This window comes from Sorex fumeus, unplaced genomic scaffold (assembly GCF_029834395.1).
Source record: "Sorex fumeus unplaced genomic scaffold, SorFum_2.1 ptg000086l, whole genome shotgun sequence".
Taxonomy (NCBI): Eukaryota; Metazoa; Chordata; class Mammalia; order Eulipotyphla; family Soricidae; genus Sorex; species Sorex fumeus.
In genome coordinates this window covers 10,991,491-11,010,349 of record NW_026606143.1, presented here as the reverse complement: position 1 = coordinate 11,010,349, position 18,859 = coordinate 10,991,491, and the positions used below count along the sequence as shown (strand labels likewise).

The window sequence follows — 18,859 nt, the reverse complement described above, 5'->3', positions numbered from 1 at the left end:
TGCATATTAAGCATGTGCTCCAGCCCTTTGAGTCAGCTCTCTGCCCCCGAGTTTTTAAGAATTTCTATTTAACTTAATTATCTTTTGCCAGAAAAAAAACATTAATTCTAACCACCTAGTTTCACTTCCTGTATCAGAGAAGTTTTAATAATGAGCCACTGTTTATAATGAGGAACTGTCAAGAATTTAGATAACTCACTACATATCTTTCTTTAGTTTGAGAGCAAAACGATTCATAACACCTGTCCTGAGGTTGATTCTTGGCCAAAAAGGCAAAAACTCTAACTCTAAGTCCAATGTATGCTAGAACTTCGTTCATCAGCTATTAAGGGCTGAAATGTACCAAAGAGTCCCTTTGGCCCCTTGCACTGAAGTTCCCTTGAACTCTGCATCACAGAGGAGGAATCCATTAGAAAGGTACTCTGAATAAGTTTAGCCAAATCTATTTACACATCAGATTTTAAAGGTTCGTTTACCATCATTAGCAATTTAGACTGGAAAAAGTGGCAGCAAAAGGGAGTAAAACTGAGATCAAGATCCCTCAGTACAGGATACACATTAACAACTCTTCTGGGCCTTTGAAGGAAGAAACGATTCTTCATATTTCATATGTTTTATTTCACACTACTTTAACAAGAATACTTACACTTGAAAATGGGCAAGTGTCTCTTTTTGAAAAGTTCTTTGGGGGGGAGGAGAAAGGATATTATATTTTATATTTAATGATCCCCAGTTCCTCTAATCAGATATCATTAGATGACCTATAGTGTGGCAGTAGATATATTTTAAGGTGGGGGAAATGTAGAAAAAACAGTATATAAATTTTAAATACTATATAGTTTAATGATATTTTAATGCTTTACTTCATATTATAACATAAACATGAGCTAGAAACAGTGAAAGTATGGAAACTTGTGCTTCCAAAGCAATTAAAATTGTGGAGCAGATAGATTACAGGCAAGACAATCAGTTATTTGAGGGGAGATTCTTCACTGAACCCTACATTAGAAGCACCTCGTTTCTGAGGTTGAGGAGCAGACCCAAAGTAACATATCCCTAAGGGAGGCAGAAACAAGAGAGCAGGTGTGGAGAGCCAAGTATTTACTTAGTGGTTTTTGGAGTTTTTTTTTTTTTCCTTTTCTCTATCACTGGGAAGAGAGGAGGAAAGACGCCTCCTGGTGGGCAAAAGTATAAGAATTTTCTCAGCCTGAATCTGCTAAAACAAGGAGACTGAAAATAAGCTTTTTTGTTTGTTTTGTGTTTTTATGCCACACCCAGCAATGCTCAGGGCTTACTCCTAGTTCTATACTCAGGAATAACTCCTGGCAGGCTCAGAGGACCACATGGGATGTCGGAGATCAAACTCGGGTCAGCTGCACGCAAGACAAGCACCCTACCCACTGTACTGTCTCTCCGGTCTCCTTATATTGTGGTGCTGTTGTATTTTTAGAAATAAGTCCTTCTTTGCAAGATCTTCCCCAAGCCTCAGCAGAGTTAAAGCCCTTAAACTGATACAAGTGCAAAAAGATCCCAACTTTCTGCTCAAGTATGAAACTGAGTAAAGTACAATACCTCTGACAACACTGATATAGCTTGAGGTTCTAAATATTTTATATAGATGGATTTAAAATGAAATGAAAATATTAAAAATGAGAGCTAAATACTTTGAAGTTTGGCACATTTTCTGTCATTAATTTCTTTGCTTATATTTACCTTCCTTTCACATAAATATATTTTGAATAAAAGACACACAATTCTATAAATGCACAAAAGAAATTCTGATACACACCTGTTACTAGAGCTGTGTGATTTTCTCCACAGGAAATAGAGCATATTTTCTGGTCCTTAATATTCTCAATGGCTTTGGGTTCTGAAGTTTCAAATAGAAAAGTGCCAAGACCCAGCTGACCAAACTGTCCCAGTCCAAAGGCATACACAGATTTCTCTGAAAGGAGGAGAAAAATATAAGAAAAGGATTTCAGGACATAAGACACTGTCACCATTACATCTATAAAAACTGTGATAACAAAACTTATTTAAAATAAAGTTAAATGTCTCTGGCAGAAAAAAAAACATATAAAAATCTAACAGCTAAGAAGACATTTCTCAATGATGAAGGAAAAGAAAAATGACAAAGAATACCATTGTAAAAATTATGGCATGCCAAGATAAATACCAGGAGGTTTACTCCATAGCTTGGAGGCCAGCCGCACACTCTAGGGGTAAAGATAGCTCAGATAGAGAAGGGAGCACCAAATAAAGGGTGTTGGGAAGATCCGCCCAAGATGGGAGATGCATGCTGAAAGTAGACTGTAGACTGAACATGATTGCAACTCAATGCCTCTTTTGCAAACCACAGCACCCAAAAGGAGAGAACAAAAAGGAGTGCCCTGCCACAGAGGCAGGGGGAATGGGAGATGGGGGGTGGGAGGGATACTGGGATTAGTGGCGGTGGAGAATGGGCACTGGTGGAGGGATGGGTATTCAATCATTGTATAATTGAAACCCAAGCACAAAAATTTCTAAGTCTACAACTGTACCTCATGGTGTTTCACTAATAAAAATTTTTTTAAAAATTATGGCATGGACCTGACATCATCTTTTACATAGCCCGTAAAAGTCACTGTCACTGTCCTCCCATTGTTCATCTATTTTCTCGAGTGGGCACCAGAAACGTCTCCATTGTGAGACTTGTTGTTACTGTGTTTGGCATATCGGATATGTCACAGGGAGCTTGCCAGGCTTTGCCGTGCAGGCGAGATACTCTCGGTAGCTTTCCAGGCTCTCTGACAGGGGCAGAGGAATCGAACCTGGGTTGGCCAGGTCAGCTACGTGCAAGGCAAACGCCCTACCTGTTGTGCTATCACTCCAGCCCCCCCCCCAATAAAAGTTCAGAAATATAAGTTGGTGAACTACTTAAAATATCCCTACAGTTACCCCTCATATCTATAAAAAGCTTCCCTTGTCATTGAATTCTCTACTATTGTCTTAAATCAATTTAAAAATTAAATTCCCTACAGGAAAATGCCTTACTTTAAAAAGGAAGTTTAAAAGAATAACTTACATTATAAAATGACATCAGAGAATTTATATGTGCTAGATTTATTCACAGGTAAAAGCTCCTTTACTAGCAAGTGTAAATTAAAGGAGTGCAGAAAGCTTTCCTATGCCTTAATATTTTAAGCAATTCCAAAGGCTCTTCAATAATATAGTAAATATTAAGTCAAACTTCCGAAAAATGGAAAAACAAAAAATAAGGATCAATACAAAAGCAAGATAATAAGAAAGTGTCTTTATTTCAGAGACAATTCTTGCTAGCTACTAGGAAGAATATTTTTTGTTATGTTAAGTCTTAGTTTAATACAATGATTCTCTTGCTATGGGAGGAAGAACAAGAGTCTTGGATTCAAGTAGAAAACCCAAACTCAAATCTTTGTTATTATAAGCTGCTACAACTAGCAAATTACTTAAATTCTCTGATATAGTAATCCCTATGTTATGTAATAATCTCTATTTGATGGAGCAGCTGTGAAAATCAAATGCGAAAAACATTTAGGGGGATCTAAAATCATAACAGGGCTTTTAAAACATAATATAATAAATAGTTTTCTCGAAGTACTTTCTAATAACTCATCTTATTCTGACAATGGAGGATACTGATGAACATATGAACTATTTATTGCCATATAACTTTATATATTTTTGCTGAATAAGAATGCTTACTTTATAAATAAAATATACTGATATTACTACTTAAAATATTCTATGCCATGTATTTGAAGACACATTCAGGTAATGACAAAAAGAGACCTTAATTTTAGTTTAAAAATTCCATCTCTATTTTAATAATCATAGCATATTTCTAGTTCAAATATTTACCCTGATAATATCATGTTGAATAAATTAAATTAAGTATCTATCTCTACAAATACCCAACATTTCTTGGACTACATAGTAGCCTGGGAAATTAGGTCATAAAATCAGTTTGAATCATTTTACAAAAGTTTTGTTCCTTATTCTATTAGTTTTAGATACTTGGATTGATTAGGAATGACAAATAGCTTTTCTTTTATCTAAGAATATTACATATTATCTTTGTAATACTTAACAGTGTAAACCAATGTTAATAAATAATACATTACTAGGAAAACAGGTTTTATAGTTAGCTTCAGGTTAATGTTACCCTAACTTTACTGAATTTCACAATTAGTAATTTGCTGGCCTGTAGAAATATTGTTTGTTCAAACACAAGCTAGAAATATTTAGATAATTTCTTATTTTCCCTGAGAACTAACCAGGTTGCATTATGCACCCCAACCTAGAACTTAGCTGTCCTTGTCTTTTGGTAACTGCTATGAAATGACATACAAGATTACACTTACAATGACTCAAGTTCCAGTATAATAGTTTGCTAAGAGCAGACTGTTCGTGGCCTTGGATTACAGAAATTAGAATGCCAAGAACGTGGGGAGTGAAGCAATGAGGGACAGGAATTATGCGGTGGACTGGAGGTAACATAAGAGGTGTCTTAGACCCTTTGATAGTGTAGAGGCAGGCAACTATGTGCAGAAAAACTGTAAAAGTCAACACTAATGTTGACTTTTTAAAAGTGAATTTGCTAAGGAGGCAAGGTAGGGATGGGGAGAACTTTGGATATTGATGGAGAGATGCTGACACTTGTAGTGGTTTTGGAGTTGGAACACTGGATGCCTGAAACTATTATTAATTGTATTATAAATCACGGTGCCTAAATAAAAACAGAAAAATAAACAAAAAATGAAAATTAAATCATGAAAATGATAATGTTGATGAAAAACTGAATCATTAATTTTTTTCTAAACAATTTCTTCTATAAGTCAAAAGAACTTAACAAGAATAAAAGGTTAAAACATCTTAATGGAAAATGATGCAAGGTTAAGTAAGCTGGTGTAGGGGTCAAATTCCTTAAAAAGATTAGAATGGTGGTTTCAGGGGTTGAGAGTGTGGCATAGGGAAGCTACTAATCAACAGGTATAAAGTTTCAGCTAGGCAAGATAATGTCCAGAGACATACTGTACCTGACATGTTCGTATGTAACAATATTGTACTGTACCCTTAAAAATCTCCTAAGAGGGTGGATAAGATGTTAAGTTTTCTTACCATATACACAATAGAGTATTTTTCATTATCATGCACAGAATGCTAATTGCCTCGGATACAGGAAAAAGAGGCTGCATTCTGCTTCACACATACCTGTGAGAACCACTGTGTGTGCTCCACCACAAGCTACTTGAATCACCCTCTCAGAAATTCCAAACACCTGCTGTGGTGTTCGGTGATTGTCCAGCAGTTCCTTGGGAAGACCTAACTTCCCAGAGTCAGTTTCTCCAAATGTGAACAGTTCTCCCTCAGCTTTTGAAGGGAAAGAAGAGTGATCAGTAACAATAAAAATATGGAAAAAAATCATCTTCTTGGCATACATAATCATATTCAGTAAAAATGTAGAAAATGACAACTTTGCTTTTCACAAGGTATCTGTACTGTAAGTTTAAAGAAATATAGTTATTCTTTCCCCTTGATTATGATTATTTTGTTTGTTTGGGGGCACAACCAGCAGTACTTGGTTTACTCCTGGCTCTCAGCTCAAAGATCACTCCTGGGGTGTGCTTCAGGGACCATATGTAGTACTAGTGATCAAACCCAGGGTGGATGTGTGCAAGGCAAGCACCCTACCTGCTGTATTACATCTCTAGCTCCACCCCTTAATTATTCTAATCCAAGTACCTTCTTAAGCCATTCATAATCATCACAACAAATAAACTAAAAAATAATGTTTGCTTTTTCACAAGATAGAAGACTACCTTCATATTTCTACTTTCCCGTGATAAAACAAAATGACTACACATAAGGACATGAACTTAGTTGGGCTCATTTCAGTATTTAGTTTTGCACACTATGGCCTAAAGCTTTTGTAGTACATCAAGCATTGAATAGCTGTTAAAAGCTGTTAAAGGATTAATTTCTTTTGATGAAACTTATTTAAGATTCATTTCTGTGTGAAGTATACATGTTGAATGAGTCTTCAGACAGCATATTGTACTCAGTTATATGATACTTTCTCTAGAAAAATCTTAAGGAACTGAAATTTAATCACTGCCTTGTCCATACCAACACTATTGATTTGCTGTTACTACACTTAATGCATTTATTATACTATGCTATGACCAAGTGTATATTGAATGAACTTTTAAAAAATCCGTGAACTGAACAGTTTTATAGAACAGGACTCTTAAAGCCTTTTAACTATATAATATAGCTGAAGAATAACACAAAACATTCATCACCACTGTTGTGAGCAAAGAGTTAATATAGCATGCTGTTAAGAGAAAACTAAAGAATGACTACTGACCAGTCCCTGGGCCTATAGCCCTCAGAGTTTTTCTTTATGTTAGTGACTGATTTTATGTACACCTGGAATGATGAGTTATGCCAGCTTAGTTTATTAGGATTGTTTTGCAGATACAGCAACACTGATAATGTATAGTTTAGAGAAGGAGAAATGGGGGAGGGGGATCACTATTGAGGGATCGACTTTACAGCTGCTGTGACTAGCTGGTGACATGATGTACCTAGATGTTCTACCCCCATTACCTGCTACATGACAGCCTCAGATCCTGACACAATAATGGTTTTTCCTGGGAAAACATCATACATACATCCCTGCAGCTAAGCACCAGAGAGAAAGCATATCCTTTGTGACCTCAAAGAGAAAGGACCATCAGGGCAATGCTGAAACTCAGGATAATACACCTTTTTCCTGCTGCCTTTTCTCTTTTGCTATATATAATGAATCTCAATCATGAGTACAGTCTACTACTTGATACTCATGAGTTCTAGCAAATCATAATTTATGGAAAGTCATGTGATCTCGCACATACCTTATACAGCCCTTAAAACTAGGTCAATGCTGCAAACAGATATACTGAATTTCTAGATTGATCTGTGTAGAAAAAGAACTTTTCTGAATCAGTTTTACATAAAACATTTATCAAATCCTGATTGGTACAAAAAGGGTGCTCAGTAAGCCACTAACTTCCATCCCCCTTGCCTCTTACATCCTAGATGAAATGGGCTAAGGCAAGAAGAGTATCATCCTACCTCTGCCTACACATTTCTGCTGTTCCTCACACCATAACATGGGTGAATTTTATGTGAGCTGTGCCTCAATAAAGCTGTTTTTAAAGGTATTAAAATGAAAGAAGAATGTCAATGTAAAATCTGTTGCTTAAGATGAGCAATCCCATTTGATCTCATACTGGCTTTATATTTAGCCAGTTTAGCTATAAAACTAGCTCTGGCAGTCTTTTTAAAACCCATATGATAAAGCAATACCTTTAATCACAAGTTTTGGGTTTTTCCATGTGTTTTTGCTTTGTGACAAATGAGTACAGACTACATCAATACCAGAGGTCTAAATAAACCAAGAAGTTGGTAGGAGGTATTGTACCAAAGAACACAATTGTCATTCATTCATTCCCTCATCTGTCAATTACTTGTTATAAATTTGTTTAAGACATTGGGAGTATAGGAGTGAACAGTATTGAGTTGGAATTTTTCTTCACTTAGTAGCATGCAACTGGTATTTTCTAAACCAGAATCTGTAGTACATTAAATAAGGAATAAATGTATGAGACAGAAGTTCTACAGAATTATTTCCTCTAGGTATATTAGAAGAAAAATCAATTAAGGAATCCACAAGCCGGATGGCAGTGGGCAGAAAAGGGAGATGCTGTGGATGCTGAGGAAAGTCCAACCAAAGGAAATCATATACCATACTCACTGTCTTCCTTTCCCATCTAGTCTTCATCCTTGTTCCTACAATGAAAGTCTAAAACTCATTTATTGAAACAATAAAAAATAAGTTCTCAGGATAAAAAGTAGAAGAAAATCAGTAAGATAGAAATCCATAATCATACTTCTGTTTTTGCTAGTGCAGATTCAGACGATAATACAACCTAACATTTCAAATATTTTAACTACGATAAAAGAGGTTAACAGTGGGTCCAGGAAAGGAAGATGCTGTGAATGCTGAGAGAAGTCCAAGCAAAGGAAATCATATACCATACTTACTGTCTGCCTTTTCCAGCTAGTCTTCATTCTTGTTCCTACAATGAAAGCCTAGAACTCATTTATTATAACAATAAAAGCAAATTCTCAGGATAAAAGTAGAATACGTCCAAATGCAGAGACAAAAATTCTGAAACCAAAATCCAAGAAGCATGAGAACCAAAATTCAAAAAGGGTTCCTAAGATACACATTTTGTTTTTAGAATTGATCTAATATTTACTTAAAAAGTTAAAACTTGTTAGAAAGAGTTTGAAATTATCTCTACTGAAATGGAGATATACTGTGACCTAGAATTAAAATTATTTCATTACGTGGTACTCTGATATTATTTCTATGGAAATGAGTATTACATCATTTTATTATCAATTCAGTTAATAACTTAGCAACAGTATCTAACACAGTGAAACCAAAATGTTCTATCTTACTTGTTACAAAGGCAGAATGATAATAGCCACAAGAGATCCATGAGATAGGTTTCCCAATGGTCACTTGATGAGGAATACACACATTAGTCAAATCTTGTAAGCCAATTTGTCCTTCAGAATTGTCACCCCACATAAAGAGTTTTCCATCCTCTATAAAGTAAACAGAAGGAGGAAAAACAGAATTTTTAGAGGTATCAGGGTTATCGAGTTATTGTATTTTCAACAAACCATTTATTTAGAAAAATTGTGTTTTGAAAAAAAATTATTACTGGCATTTATACTAGCTAGATACTTAGGAGTTCAATTTATTTTATAAAATGCTTCTGTGATGATAAGGAGCAGTGGATAGCTTAATGCAAATCATTTCAGTCATATCTGCATTTTTTTCTTAATAGCGAAAACAGAATGTCTTTTCCTATAATAACATTTTCTTATTCTAATGTCTCTAGAAAATGGTTCCTTCTTCTCAAGCAGCCTACCTGTCACTGACTGAATACACAAGTCACACTTGGAATATTCTGGGCACATTTCTGACCAAAAAAGGCCCATTCTTGAGAACATCATGGAAATGATGATGCAAAACATAAATACACTTCACTACCATTTACTTCTGACAATGTATACCTGAAAAAATACTCTAGCTTTATATGACAATATATAAACCTATTAATTATATATAAGCTCTCAGAAACAGGTTAACTCATGTTCTTTCTGATGAGAGTTTAATAATAAGTAAGTGAAAAGGCAGTTGAAAGGAAGTGAAGAGTTTAATAAAAGTGAAAAAAAGTGAAGAGTTTAATAATAAGTAAGTGAAAAGGCAGTTGAAAGGAAGAACCAAAAGAAAGATGTCAAAATAACCAGCTGCAGGGCTACCAGAATAGAAGGAGTGGACACCTACAGGTCTGACCCTGGCTCTTGTGAAACCAAAGCCAACTCCTTCAGGTAGACAGCACTCAAATATTTTAACTGGGAAAAAGCAGTATACTCACAACTTCTTTAGTGAAACCATGTTTACTTTGGCACTGGATTTTATCTTGTATTAACATTTTCTTAAATTTATTTTTGGTCTGGGACATACCCTGCAGTGCTCAGGGCTTACTCCTAGCTCCGTGCTCAAGGATCATACCTGGTGTTGCTCAGGGGACCAGATGGGGTGCCACCATGTACAAGGCAAGAGCCCTGCCCTCTGTACAATTCTCCAGCCCCCTTGGCTCTGAATTTTAAAGAAATGTCTCAGATGAACTTCTCATAAAGAGGATAGAGAGGTGTGATGTCATTTACAAACTATATTATCACCTCCACATATCCAACCGATTTCTATGATACTTCTGAGAGCAAGTTCATTCAAGCTGCAAGTTAACTTTCAGAAGACACAATGAAAACGACATTTGAGAACACATACAGTAGAAAAGGTAATGCAATTAACAATTACCTTTTGAGTAAATAGTCATACCAAGTCTAAATTAATATAACATTGTAAAATATGTCATGATGTAAACTTCTATTTTAAATTTCTTCTAAAAACACATAATGAATAAAAGAAAACTAATAAAGCTGCGTTCAATTACTGAGTAGGTAAAGCCTCTCTCTAAAAAGATATGTCCCAGCATGAAAGTCTTACCAGTTAATGCAGCTGAAGTATTAGATCCAGCAGCAAGCTGTTTAATCTTATGCTCGCAAGTGAAAAAACTAATTAGCTCGAAAGTGTTCCTTTCTTCAGTGTCGCCAAGTCCCAGCTGCCCTTCATTATTTCCTCCAGCTGCATATACATTGCCTTTTTCTACACATTGAAAAGAAAACATCAGTAAACCATGGTCACTATCTTTATGACACAGGTCAGTATATACCAGGAATTTCCTCTATTTAATAACAGTGAAGAAAGTCAGGATAGTTCTATAAACTGATGAAAAATTTTCACTTGTAAAAAAAAAAAACAAGGTTACACTTCTGTGAAATTTCATTCTAGAAATAATTCTGGATTTTAATTAGCAACTGAAATGCATAGAATGTTTAGAATATATTTCCTTGCTATTGTAACAATTCATTAATTCAGAACCAAAAAAAAAGAGGAAACATATCCAAATTAGTTTACATTCCAAATCACAGAATTTTGAATGAAGTGATTTATTAATTTTAACTTAGCACTGTAGCACTGTAACACTGTCCTCCCATTGTTCATCAATTTGCTTGAGCGGGCACCAGTAATGTCTCCATTGTGAGATTTGTTGTTACTGTTTTTGGCATATTGAATACACCACGGGGAGCTTTCCAGGCTCTGTCGTGCAGGCGGGATACTCTTGGCAGCCTGCCAGGCTCTCAGAGAGGAACAGAAGAATCGAACCCAGGTCAGCCGCATGCAAGGCAAACACCCTACCTGCTGTGCTATCGCACAAATTAGATACACATTAAAATTAAGAAACAACAGGTAGCAAATAGATAAATTTAAGCAAATCCAAAACTATTATAAAAATGAAAATGACATGTAATTTAAATTTTTTTATTCAGTCAAACTGGAATGAAGTACAGCGTGCTGTTTAGGAGTTAGGACTCCAGAGACAGATTTCCTGGTTGCATATTCAGCCTTGCAACTCAATAGATAAATGACCTTGGATAAGCTGAATAAAAAAATCTCTTGGTCTCATTTTCCTTATGTGTAAAATGGGTGACAACAGGATATAATTCACAGAGCTACTATGAAGATTAAATTAGTTACTATTTAAAAATTCTTAGAATAGCATCTGGGTCACTCTCAGCACTAGATAAATATATGTCTAGACAATAAGCACTTCCAGTAAGTTCCAAATTAATGAACAGTTTTAAAAACATTAAAACTTAGTGGTATCTGTCATAACAATATCCAGGAAGCTATCCTCACTAAATTAAAGGGGAAGTTAGGGAAGAAATCAGTTAAGGTTTTTAATTAGGTATTATTTTAGGAAAATGAAGCTAGCTGAGGAAATAAACACAGCTTTCAAATGAATGACAATATAAGGCCACATACTATTAAGCAGCACAATCAGTACATATAGTGCAACCAGAGTTACTACAGTACTAAAAAGAATAATTACATGACTAAATGTTTTAAAAGTCATAAAAAGCTCTTTGGGAAAAGTAAGACATACTGAATCTTAAAAGACAAGAATCTAAATATGAGAAGGAGGCCCTTTAGTACGGAAAGAGTATGGAAAAGGGCAGGGAGGCAATAATAGTCTGAAGACAGATGAAATGGTATGAGGGAAAGGAGGTATATTAGGGTGTCAGGGCCTGTACTTGTTAAAAAGCAATTATTGAAGTCTACATTTTCTCCAGTGAATTGCCTGGGCATCTTCTGAAATCTATTATGTTCCACTAATCTTTTCCTATCTTTTACCTAACAGCAGACTTTCCTAATTGCTGGCCTTTTCCAGTAGGTCTTAAAATCAGATAGAGCTTGTTTGTTCTTTTCTAAATTATTTAGGCTATTCTAGGGTTTTTGATTTACCCTCAAGCTTGGACTTTGAAATCACATAGCCTTTGAGAGTCTTCTGCTTACCCTCCAGATAGAAGGAAGACCAGAGATTGAAGCAACCAGCCTGAGATGTGAACAGGCAAGGAGATTCTGTCCCTTGTATAATCCAAGAAAAAAACAGCTTTTTTTTCAACCAGTGAAGACTTAGCATATTTCCAAAAGCAGAACAAGTATACTAATCATTTATTTACATTTTTAAAGTCTAACCCTACCGTTACCAAAGTACTGACTCTATTACTTTTACAAAATTATGCTACGGGCATGAGAGCTTGGTCCTCATATAGGGCAGGAAGCCATACATACATATTGAACACTATACCTGTTGAAATTAGGGTGTGGTTTCTTCCACAGGCAACAAATATCACTTTTTCAGGTTTTAATGCTAAAATTAAAAATGACAAAATATTTATGGTTATGAAAATGATAAACAATGCAGGCCTGTCTGATCCTATAGTTGATGTTCTCAATCATGAAAGCAAAGGTCTTCAGAACTGTGTATCATAATAACTGATAGAATTTTGAGAAAAAATTACAGATCAGCCAGACCCCTGGGGAACCTGAATCTGAGGTAAGGCATTGGAACCTCTATATATTTTAAATAATTACTCTGCATTCAGATCTTCTGAATTTACTTATTCTGCCCCTTCTCACCATCTTGATCTATTTATTACCTAATCTATCACAACCACCAAGTGTTCACCTTCTACCTCAATCAATGAAACAAAGTCCAATATTAATAGGCATGCACCTACATTAGCTACAAGGCATTCATTCATAAAACATGCAAAGAACAAATACTGAATTCTTATGGCTGAATATTTCTGGGGGCTGCAAAAATAACTAAATCAGAGTACCCAGTCTCGAGAATCTCATACTCTAGACCAGAGGTTTCCCCAAAGAGATTTATTTTCTAAATTTATTTGGCCCATTTTCAGGAATAATGATTACTGAATGCTCCCTGGAAATAATCCTTCTTTAAACAAACAGAAAGCACCTCTAACTGCACCCAAGCTACTATTTCAGCACAGCCTTTCCCCCCAAACCCCTATCCAGGTAGCATTATCACCCACTTTGGAAAATGCTTCTCTAGATAAACTTGTTAGACTGTTATGTATGTGCGAGTGAGAATCAGAGTAACCAAGAACATATATAAGTATTTCACAGTCTATGCTCAATAAATAAGCTTTAAGCAGAAGTATCTTGAAAGTTCTACAATACTTATAAATAGCATGAATTTGATAAATCACAACAAAATTTTGAGCTAAAACTTAAATTGACAATGATAAAAATACTGCTAATCACATATCAGTCTTCAAGTTTAACTGATGTTCATAAGTTATAGTCAAACAGAAGTGTTATGCATAAAAATGAGAAAGTTTTGTAAAGGCAGCAATTGCCCAATATTTTCTGGGATTGATTTTAAAATGTTGTCCTGTTGTTCTTGTAAAAACATAAGAGCTAATCAAGCTTCTCAATCCTGACATTTTTTTTGATACATCTGGCCATAAATACGGCTGGGAAAATATGTGTTTTAGAAAACCAACAACTATATAATACCAATACAAAGCTCTAAACAAGACAGACCTCAAAATTCTGCCACACTGCACTGTTATCTATATATACAAAATCAGTAATATTTAATGTATAAGTAGGTTAAAAAAAGATGGTCAGTATAAAACTGTAAAAAAGAAAGATGTAAGCAAAACGAAAATATGCAAATGAAATGAAAAGATGTAAATGAAAAGATGAAAAAGTGTGAAAAAACCCAAATAGATGGCCAGTGTAAAACTTCCTCAGGGGACTCTGGGTTTGTAATCGATGTGCTCTTAGACCCTAATATGTAAGGGTGCTTCTGAATTGTATATACAATATAAAACACCAACAATATTCAACTAAATGTTCAAAAACAAAGAAATAAAGGCTTCATTGTTTATAACATGAAATTAAAGAACTATACAATCAATATAAAAGTATCTTCTATAGTTTGTTAGAACTTAGAGTGAGTAAAAAGACAAAGACCCCAAACCTTTGACACATGTTGGCTTGGTTATTGCTGACTTGGATCCTAATCCTAACTGGCCCCAGTTGTTACTGCCAAACACGTAAAGTTTATTATTTCCTGGTAGGAAGGAAAAAGAAATAAGAACATTTTCATAATAAAGAAATGGAAGATTGAAGACATTTTGAAACAATTAAAAAGCTATATCTGAAAGTAGTCCTTGCTTTTCCATGCTGAAACAAGTTACCTTGTCCATATTTGTTATAGTAAATTCTGCCAGATAGGAGTTTCTATGATTAGACATAATTTTTTTGTTAAATAAACAAGGGAATTTAGAATATTAAAAGTTCTCTTGATAAATCAACTATCAAGAAATCTCTGGTAAAGTAAAAAATGAACTTTCTACATATTTTCAACATGGTGAGAAAGCACCTTCTATATCTGGTGTTCTCTAAGTATTACAAGTTTCGTTTAGGATTTTAATACTAACCTGTAACAATAGCAGTATGCTCATCACCACATGAAAGACATATTGGTATATCGTTTTTAAACCAGAATTTGCTTGGAATATTTTCTGCAAATCTAGTTTTTCCAAATGTGAAAACTGCACCCGAATCTGCAAATAATCATATTTTACAATTTATACTGTTGCCTGTTCACAAAATATTTTCCACTATCTCTACAGATTAGTCTTATGGCATTTCTCACTCCATTTTAGCTCTATTTTATGCCTTTCTCCCTCCTTTACTCCATTATACTAATTATAGTTCATTTTAGTTTTGTTATGAAATATACTAATGAAAGGTGTATTATTTACTTATTTGGTGCACAGAGCCATAGTACAAGAAAGGCAGTGGTCTTCAGGAACTACCAAGATAGCTATCTATTACCTGGAATAAGTTAATGTAATTGGTAACTTATCAGGTTGGTTAACACCTGGCTGGGGACTAATCTTCATGCACAAAAACAGTACAGTATTATTAAATTATTTGTGAGGATTCAGAATGCTGAGATTTAACATTCTTAAATCAAATAATTAAATATGTTTGATTAAATGCTACTGCATTAACCACTACCTCTGTAATATTCAGAAAAATTTCAATCTGGTAGCATTTTGAAAAGATACTCGTTTCTCAATAAACATTCACATATACAAATAGGGTGGGGGGAGAAAGATGTCAGATCTAGCTTTTGAGGAAATCTCAAGGATAATCATACATAAAGCACCTTTCTGAAGAAAGAATTGAGTCACATTAACAAACTTCTTAATTGAGAAATTTCATCTCACCCATTCTGAAGAGACCAAAACCGCTTACTGTTCTCAAAAACCATTTAAATACACACACGAAGAAAGTCACAAACTTTTTTGTACAGTACCATTTTGGAAATTACTCACAACCCTTGTTTTTCCTTTTTTTTATTAGTGAATCACCATGAGGTACTGTTACATACTTACAAACATTCATGTTTGCGTTTCAGTCATACAATGATCGGGTACCCATCCCTCCACCAGTGCCCATTCTCCACCACCAATGATCCCAGGATCCCTCCCCCCCCCCCATCCCCTCCCACCCCACCTCTGTGGCAGGGAATTCCCTTTTGTTCTCTCTCTCCTTTTGGGTGCTGTGGTTTGCAATAGAGGTATTGAGTGGCCATCGTGTTCGGTCTATAGTCTATTTTCGGCAGCTCCTAACCCTAGCGGGTCCTCCCAACACCCGTTACTTGGTGTTCCCTTCTCTGTCTGCGCTGCCTTTTCCCCCCAGCATGTGAGGCCGGCTTCCAAGCAGTAGGGTAAACCTCCTGGTCCTTATCTCTACTACTCGGGTGTTAGTCTCCTATTCTGTTACTTTATATTCCACAGATGTGTGCAATCTTTCTATGTCTGTCCCTCTCTTTCTGACTCATTTCACTTAACATGACACTTTCCATGTTCATCCCCTTATATGCAAATTTCATGGCTTCATCTTTTCTAACAGCTGCATAGTATTACATTGTGTAGATGTACCAAAGTTTCTTTAACCAGTCATCTGTTCTTGGGCACTCTGGCTTTTTCCAGATTTTGACAACCCTTGTTTTTCAATAATCATTTACAGACACACAGAGAAGATATCTCAAAGATGTTCACACTCAAGGTATCATTTTGAGGAAACCAAAAGCCCTAATGATTCTCAATAACCATTTTAAACACACACAAATATAAATGCATATAAAGAGGTGAGATCTTTTCAGAAAATCCATAAAGCAACATTTTGAAAAGAGCTCTAAGTAGCATCCACAAACTTTTCACAAACCTCCCTCTCTCCTTTCTCCCTCCTCTCTATACCTCCCTCTCCCTCTTCCCACTCAGGAATTACTCCTGGAGAAGCTCAGAGACTATATGGGATGCCAGGGATCGAACCCAGGTTGACCATGTGCAAGGCAAATGCCCTACCCGCTGTACTATCACTCTGGCCCCAGATCCAGTAACCTTTTGAAGAGACCAAAAGCCCCATTGCTTGTTAATAAGCATTATACATACACACATACACAGGCTAAATCTAGATTTTAAGGAAATCTGGTGGATACTCAATCACACATAAAGTATCATTTAGAAGTGAAAGTAAAACCCTTACTAATTTCAATAATTATTTTAAACACAAACATATGCCACATATAACTTTTAAGGAAATCTTGAGGATAATCACACATAAAATGCCATTTTTGAAAAGAGCCCCCAGCAGCATTAACAAACTTCTCAATCCAGTACCATTTTGAAGATAACAAACCCCTCGACTAGTTATTAATAACCATTTAAACACACGCAAATACAAAGGATGAATCTATCTTTCGAGAAAATTTGGAGGATAACCATACATTAAGTACCATTTGGCATAAAAGACTGTACTAGCACAAACTCTGATACAGTACCACTTCGAGGAGATCAAAAACACCTACTAGTTCTCAGTAACCATTTCCACACACAAGCACCAGATTTAGCTTTTGAGGAAATAAATATCCAGGGAGAACACACATAAAGAAATAGGGGACGGGAGAGGCTCAGCGTATAGCACTGCTTCTCATGTTTAAGGCCCTGTATCCAATCCCTGGTACTGCCAAAACATACCCAACAAACCTAAGGACAAATAATGGGTACCAGAAAGCCCAGTGATGTCACTACTAATAAGGAAAAAAAACTAGTAATTATGGAAATCCTTTAGAGAACAATCGTGAGGCATCACAGTTTAAACTAGTAAAACTGAAATTGGGGGGGGGGGGGGAAGGCTCTGTTCTTCTAAAATTTGAACTGTTTAGTGCTGTTCTGGCTTTCCATCAAAAAAAAAAAACAGAACAGCACAAAACAGCACAAAACTAGATACTCTTGCCCCAACTCAGCCATTTGCAGGCTCTGCTCTGACCCTCAGCCTGCAAAGGGCTTTTGCCCCTTTGTTCTTGACTCCTCCCCAAGCTAGGGGACTCTAGCAGACCAGCCTCTAACCAGCTCAGAGTCATTCAAGGTAGAAGACGCAAAGGAAATTTCGGTGAATCTCTGATTCTTCGCTATTCCAACTGGCAGGGTGGGTAATTTAACCTTTTTTTCTGCCAAGGATCATTTGGACACTTAGCACAATATGTGGGGACCACGCCAATCAAGTTCAACAATGAGCCTGCTATCTTTGCTCAGATCTTATTATGTTGTGCTTGCCCCTGCAAGCCGAGACCAAATTCTTTCGCGGGCCTAACGGATTGGATGTTTCCCATTCCTGCAGGGGTCAGAAAATCAATGAGCAGGCTACGATCCCCATTTATCCCCATTTGAAACGTTAATGTTATCACAGAACAGAGATGCGGGCATCCCTCGCAGTTAATGTGCGGCCACATGAAACATACGTTTTTGTTAAGAGTACGAATGTGCTACCGGGTCACAAGGCCAAGTGTATTACTGAAACCCAGCGGAATAAGGTCCTTAAAAGTCTAATTAAAGGGTCCCTTTTTCAGCCCCTTCGCCCCCACTCGCGGGTCAAAAGCTCATGAAATTTACAAGAAGGTTAAAGAGCAACCCATCGAAACAGAAACTAACGAAAGTTTATTTTTAAATTTAAAAGACCTCTCCGGTCTTCTGATTTTAAAATTAGAAAGGCACCATCTTTCTTCTCCCTTAAGTCACTCGTCAGGTTACGGTGACAGTTGTGACAGTGGAGCCGCCCACCCCCGCAACAAGGCCGCAGAGGCCTGGGCCTTTCCCCGAAGACAAGGCGGCCAGGAGGCGGGGCCTGGCCAACCGCCCGCCCGTGGACCCTCCCCCAGCCCGCCGCCACTACGCAGCCGCGACTCACCGGGCACCAATTCATCGGGGTCCCCCATGCCGAGGGGCATCCTGGCAACCTGGGTCTGCACCAGGTCCAAACAGTGGGTGGCTGCGTCGGGCCTAAGGCAGGGCCTTGGCTCCGAAACAGACGGCAAAGGCCCAACGGACCCCCATTAGCGACCCTCCGAAGAGCCCACACTATCGCGTACCGGAAGTCAACAAATAGCCGCTAAGGGCAACGGGGGCGTGGCGCAGGGAGGAAGGCGGGGCTGCACATGCGCAGAGATGGGGCAGGGGGCGGGGCAATAGAGCGCGTGGCGTCGCGCAGGCGCAAATTCAAAGTGCCGCGCTCTTGCAACTGCTCATCCCTGGAAGGGGCCGTCGCATCAAGCAGAGATAATTTAAAGCCGTTAACCGTTACTCGTTAGGATAGTAACCAACGTCTCAAACGTCTCGTGTTAACGGTCAAACTGATGTGACACAAGCAACCGTCTACAGAGAACTACAGTACTAGTAATAGTCACCATGTGTAAAT

General features: G+C 36.9%; 1 protein-coding gene across 3 annotated transcripts in view; it reads right to left on the bottom strand.

Annotated features, from left to right (window-relative positions):
- RPGR (retinitis pigmentosa GTPase regulator) overlaps positions 1–18,546 on the bottom strand; it is a 160,308-nt gene extending 141,762 nt beyond the window's left edge. For all 3 annotated transcript variants that reach the window (XR_008794859.1, XR_008794860.1, XM_056131226.1), the window contains exons 1-8: positions 18,353–18,546; positions 14,530–14,655; positions 14,067–14,159; positions 12,360–12,422; positions 10,154–10,312; positions 8,533–8,682; positions 5,233–5,391; positions 1,790–1,945 (exon numbers count right to left, since the gene is read on the bottom strand). Coding sequence is in view for 1 of the 3 variants with exons in the window: in XM_056131226.1 (XP_055987201.1) it covers positions 1,790–1,945; positions 5,233–5,391; positions 8,533–8,682; positions 10,154–10,312; positions 12,360–12,422; positions 14,067–14,159; positions 14,530–14,655; positions 18,353–18,392 (946 nt within the window). In the remaining 2 variants the exon portion in view is untranslated. The remainder of the gene's footprint in view (positions 1–1,789; positions 1,946–5,232; positions 5,392–8,532; positions 8,683–10,153; positions 10,313–12,359; positions 12,423–14,066; positions 14,160–14,529; positions 14,656–18,352) is intronic.
- Positions 18,547–18,859: the final 313 nt, after the last annotated feature.